Raw genomic sequence first — 6,117 nt, forward strand, 5'->3', positions numbered from 1 at the left:
TAATAAAACAAGAAAAATGACATCGAGCATGGAATCAATGAGCTCTATGCCTTCTGTGAAATCGTCCGACCTGAAGATCTGGCCATAGGGACCGGTCCTGATGTTGTCCATGGTACCAAGCTCCAGATCCATGAGAACAACGCGAGGGACATACTTGCCACAGCTAGCCTTGAACCGCCTCCAGATCCATAACTAGTGTGAGATCGAGATGTAGAGGTAATCGGAGCTTCGAGGGTTGGCATTTGAAGAGAGTTTGGGGGTTTCGTGGCCGTTGGATGAGGAATCAAAGAAGGTGAAGATGGCTTCGGCATATGATGGCGGGTCAAGGAATGCGTTTAAAGAAGAGTTAGGGTTATGATGATCAATGAACAAAGACGATGAGAAAGAGAGCAGCGGGTCATGGTGATCGGGTACTGTGCTACTAGCTCGTCAAGAACTAGAGACTCCATTTCTTCCTGGGATTCGTGCAGGTCGTCAACTTCTTCGTTGCCCATCATTTCTTAACACGAATTTTTTGAAAATCTTAACTGTTTGACTGAGAAACAAACAGGAGAAGAAGAAGAAAACGATGGATATGAGACATATGAGAGAGAGGCTATGGTTTGATGAGAATAGATGCGCGCTAGTTTTTTCCTCGGGATGATAAGTTTCGACCGATATTAAATAAAATGAATCTGGTATTGGGTTTAACCCATTGAACCTGACTTTAGTCGGATGGGCCCATGTCTGGCCTTTCGGTTTGATCGGGCCAAACCTTTTTTTGCACAGGCCTATGTGTTGATGTGTCAATTATTAAAAATGATGAAAATTTTAAAATTTGAAATATAAAATTTAAATTAAAAAATACTGATATAATTGTGATACAAATGTATTGTATATAAAATTATACGTATATTAGCATTACTCTTGTTTAATTAGAACCTCAACGATGTTAACATGTCACCCAGAAAGAAAAATAAAATCATAATAGAATATAAACAAAATGTTGCGGTGTTTTAAGACTCAGACGTTGGGTCAAAGTAGACGTGCAAGGTCACCGTTCAATGTTTTGGTTGTTCGCCAGAGAGACAAACTATAAAACAAGAAGACCCCACAAAACATGGTTGCAGAATCCCATACTGTCCGACACTAATCACAAGAGACTGATCCCATTTCCCATTTCGTTCTGGAAAAAGCACGTAAGTCCAAACACGACCGTAACACCCAAGAAAGGCGTATGCCCTACACAGGATCACAAGTGAATGAAGAATAAAAAGCAAATTAAGAAAGCCAGCCAACTATGACAATCTCAGTGCCCAGTGGGGCCTTGCACTGCTTGAAACTTTCAAAACATGGAGTGAGTGAAGTTGAACAGGTGCAATTTTCTTGTCAAGCATAAGAACCGCCTAATTATCAAAATACCTGTTAAACTAGTAAAGCAGTGAATTTTTTTTACAAAAGAGGGTGGATTCGGCTCTCATCCCCCTCCTCCCTCTCTTCACCACTACAGCCAAAGGAGCTTTCCTCTAATCCTTTGCTCTTTCATGGAATTAAAAAGAAACATTAAAGAAATTTAAAATAGACAACGACGACCTAGTGCACATCCAACCAACGACTCGAAGGTGATAGATAGCACTAGCAAAAGACTTGAGACAGAATCTCAAGCAACACAATAAGACCACTGCTCGTCCTCAGCGGCAGCAGAATCAGCAGCAACAGCATTGTATTCATCCTCACTGCAATAGTAAAAGCCGCCGTTATTGATAGCAGTCAAGCTGCAAGAAGAAGAGGCTCCAACCACCAGATAAGGCATGTTGTGGAATGAACGGTCCAGGCTGCTAGCCAGAGCAGCATTGGCGGCAATGCTGCTGCCATCAATGCACTCCTCTGCGCGGTGTTTGAGCGTCTCGAACATGAGTTCCGGCTCGTGCTGCATTATCCTGAGGACGTCGCCACACGATGGACCCGGCACGGCGCGTGTTACTACGAAGCTGTGCGGGCCGTCGCTCTGAGATACCCGGACAACGCTCGGCCCACCAAATAGGTTATGGAGCCCACCGATGGCCTCCTCATAAGCCCCTCCCAAGAACATTCCCAAGTAGTACCGCCCATCGCCTTCCAGCTCATGAAGCGGCAAACTCCACTCGCCCCCTATGAACTTGTCAATCTTACCATCGCTGTCACAAGTTAAGTCCGACAGAATCCCCCTCACAGACGGCCTTTGATCTAGACGATGAATGGGGACTATTGGAAAAAGCTGGCCAATGCCCCAAAAATCAGGGATTGAGGTGAAAACAGATAGATTCACATGGTAGGTACGGACTGGATCGACTGCCCCTATTGCCTTCGATACCACATCACAAACCCCATCAACGGCTGCCAGTTGCTCCATCCCCAAAGATCCTTCCTTGAACTGATTGACGCAGCGTTGCTTCAACTGATCAGCATAGAGCAAACATGTCTCATACTCGCCCTTGATTGCTGCATCTGACAAATTCCCATAATCAGCACGAGCTTCATCCGGAAGCCCCTCAATGAAATTCTCCAACCCAAAAGAAGTTATCGATGGAGACTCATATGCACTGGCTGAAACCGCTTCAAAGATCAGCACGGAGTGATGGGATACAATAGCTCGGCCGCTTTCGCTGCATATAATCGGGTGCTTGATACACCTGCGGTCGCAAACAAGCCGAACTGCTTGAACTACAGCTACAGCATAATCTTCGAGACTATAACCAACTGATATATCGGACTCGCTGGATTTGGAACCATCGTAATCGATACCTAGTCCGCCTCCAATGTCGATGACCTGCATGTGGGCGCCAAGGCGGACTAATTCGCAGTAGATCTGTGCGGCTTCGCTCACACCATCGGTTAGTAAAGAGGTCGAAGGTATCTGAGAGCCTATATGGAAATGCAGCAATTGCAGGGAATCGAGCATGTCCACCTCTTTAAGCTTCCTCACCACGCGCAAAATCTGAGTCGTTGTTAGCCCGAATTTGCCTTTCTCGCCCGAGGTCGATCCGAAATGGCCCGAATGCTTCGTCCTCAGCTTTGCCCTCACGCCAATCACAGGTCGAACAGAAAACTTCTTGCTAAGATTAATCACCAAATCAAGCTCCTCTTCTTGCTCAAGTACAATCACAGTATTTAGAGAGAGCTTTCTAGCGAACAAAGCTAGCGAAATGTACTCCGCGTCCTTGAAACCATTGCAAATCAGAAAAGCCTCCGGGCTACCTTTGCACAAACAGCTCATCGCCAAAAGGAGCTCAGGTTTCGACCCAGCCTCCAACCCAAACCGAAAAGGGGACCCGAACCTCACTATGTCTTCCACAACAAACCGGTCCTGATTGCATTTTACCGGGTAGACGCCCTGGTAATGAGTCTTGTACCCTTGGGACTGTACCGCGAGATCAAAAGCTGACTGGAGGGACTCAAGCCGGCTCTTGAGCACGTCGGGCAAGCGAACAATCAGGGGCATCTGCAATCCAAGCCCACCGGACGACTTCGGATCAGAGACCTTCCTCACAATTTTCAGTAAATCGATCTCCTGGTGCGCCAGAGTGGCCGCTCCGAATGGACGCACCGAGACGTTCCCGGCTGCGTTCACCGAGAAGTAAGGTGCGCCCCAGCCATCGATCTTATATATTGCGGCCGAGAGGGAAGGTGACCAATGGGATACCTCCAAGTTGTTGGTTGCTGGAGGTACGCCGGAAAGTGGTACCGGCGCAGGAAGAGGATTACCCGCCACCGGAATGGCAACAGCGTAGCCGGGAGAAAATCTAGCTGCAGCAGCGTCCACACAATACGCCATGGCCGGCATCTCTTACCACGAAGATCTCAGCAGTTAATAATTGAGAACCAAAAAATGAAGGAAAAAAAAAGTTATTGTTAGGGTTTCGGTTGAAATAATTGTTGTTCTGGTTGGTTTGTGAAGGTGGGGGCTTTAAACCCCGCCGAGGCCGAGGCCCCGGCTACCCCCTCAAAAGAAGGCAGTGAGAACCTATTGAAAAAGAGAAACGCCCTCTTCTATTACCCTACAATCCCAAATCCCCACGCCTAAACCTCAGAAGAAGAGGGATTCGATGTTTTAAATGGATCAGCTCCTAGTGACTGGGAAACATGCAAATCAACGGTTTAAGCTCCGAAAACGGACAAACATGCAGATCATTGGAAGAGTGAGGGAGAAAGAAAATGGGAAATTTTCTGGGAAAGTGAGGGGAAAACGGACGGGAGAGGGCAGGGAATTATAGATTATGGAGTTTGTTCCAAAGACGTATAACGAGGAATGAATGGGCGATAATTTTTTTTGATAACATGAATGGGCGAGAATTGCATGGAAGATGAAGCGGCAATTTATAGGGGAGGATCGGGTTAATTAATTTTAATAGTTATAATATTTTGAGAAATGATAAATACTGTATAAATGTCGTATAATTAATTAAAAAAAAATTAATACAAGATTTATATATAAAAAAAAAATTTAATAAAAATTTTTATTTATTTTTTAAATAATTATACAGTATTTATACTTTCTAAATAGTTTGTTTTATGTTCTGAGATTCCATCCAAACAACTAATCGGCGTCGAGTTGCCGCGTGGGCAGTGTGTTGCGGGGCGAGAGCCTTTCCTCACACACAGTTCACAATGCTTTCTCTCTCCCGAGACTCCTTTCTCTCTCTACTCTCTGGTCTCAAGTGCCAACTTGCGTGGCGATCACTCGCGGAGGAGAAGTTCAAACTTCAAACGTAACGTATGATTCGGAACGAACGATTTTTCCTTTCTTTCAAGTAGGAAACCAGCACGAAGTTTCTTTCTCTGTATCCAAAGGGATCCTATAAAATAATTTCAATTTATTTTATTTTATTATTATAATTTTTTAATTTTAAATTGAATATAATAAATAATTTCATTTTTTAAAATTTAAAATAAAAATAATATTTAAAATTATTTTAATAATATTTTATTCAACTTTTAATTTTTATTTTCATTCATTTTACCACAACTCACTATTTAAACATCTCCTAACTGCCTTGATCTGGCCACGTTTACATTGTCTTGCCGCCGATACCTGGGTGGCTCTTTGTTGGATTTTTTTCTTTTTCAGGACAGGTGTTTATTTTTCCCTTAAAATACAAGGAAAAAAATTATGTAAAAATAAAAAGAAAGATGCTACTACATTTCATTTTATCATTTTATTTTGACTATTTATGTATTTAATTTATTTTATAATTTTTTATGTATTGATTAAGAAAATAATTATTAATATTTTAATATTTTTTATATTTAAAAAATTATAAATAAAATAAATGAAATTTTACCTAATCGCACGCCTGGCTAGAAGCCGCACCCTAGCAGCTAAAAAAAACAAAACAAAACAAAAGTTTCTACAAAGGTCACAGGTCGCCTTGGCTGCGGGGCCCCAGCCCCTGGTGGGGTGGGAACTGGGAAAACCCTTATCTAGTGGATCGGCTGGACTTCCGCAAGACACTATTTCAAAAAAAAAAAATAAAAAAAAAGAAGTAATAATAGTAAATACAGGGAAGTTAAAATAATAATAATAAATCTCTTTTTTTTTTTTTCTTTTTTATTCAAAAAAAGTAAATAGTAAATACCTTTTTCACCTTTATAATGTTTTGAGTTGGCACTTGCCTTTAAAAGGGTGTTACCGTGTTATTGAATGAAAAAATGATAAATTTATAACTATTTTATATGTAATTATAAAAAAAAGTTTAGCTATATCATTAACTTATTGAATAATTTATTACTTGGAGGACCCAATTCCCTGCATCAACTTTGTTAATGGGTGCCTTTAAAAACATTCAATGATTTTAATTAATGTTGGGTTTTTTTTCTTTATGTCATTTATTGTTTTCATTATATGTCAAGCTCGAATAAGAGCTTAAATTGATTTTTTTTTTCTCTTCTATTTTGATACTTTTTTTGTTTTTGTTTTTACCTTTCATTTAATTTCTTATTTCACATTCAAGTAATAAGTGCAAGAAAAAGTTAACATTTGAATTTTCTTTAAACATTTTCTATTTCCAAGAAAAAATCAATTAATCGCATAATAAATTTGTAAATGTAATGATATTCCAACTACTCTTTTTCTATTTATTTTATAATTAACTAATGTAA

At 40.9% G+C, this 6,117-nt stretch overlaps 1 protein-coding gene across 1 annotated transcript; it reads right to left on the bottom strand.

The window, feature by feature from the left end:
* Positions 1-1,341: 1,341 nt before the first annotated feature.
* On the bottom strand, positions 1,342-4,333 carry LOC108986969 (arginine decarboxylase-like). Its single transcript, XM_018959784.2, has one exon. The coding sequence runs from the start codon at positions 3,800-3,802 to the stop codon at positions 1,640-1,642; it is 2,163 nt and encodes a 720-aa protein (XP_018815329.1). The 5' UTR covers positions 3,803-4,333; the 3' UTR covers positions 1,342-1,639.
* Between the last annotated feature and the right edge of the window lie 1,784 nt (positions 4,334-6,117).

Source organism: Juglans regia, chromosome 13 (genome assembly GCF_001411555.2).
Source record: "Juglans regia cultivar Chandler chromosome 13, Walnut 2.0, whole genome shotgun sequence".
In the NCBI taxonomy this organism is placed as follows: Eukaryota; Viridiplantae; Streptophyta; class Magnoliopsida; order Fagales; family Juglandaceae; genus Juglans; species Juglans regia.

Coding starts and splice junctions, on each gene's coding strand:
- LOC108986969 (XM_018959784.2), bottom strand. CDS start 3,802: ATGCCGGCCATGGCGTATTGTGTGGACGCTGCTGCAGCTAGATTTTCT.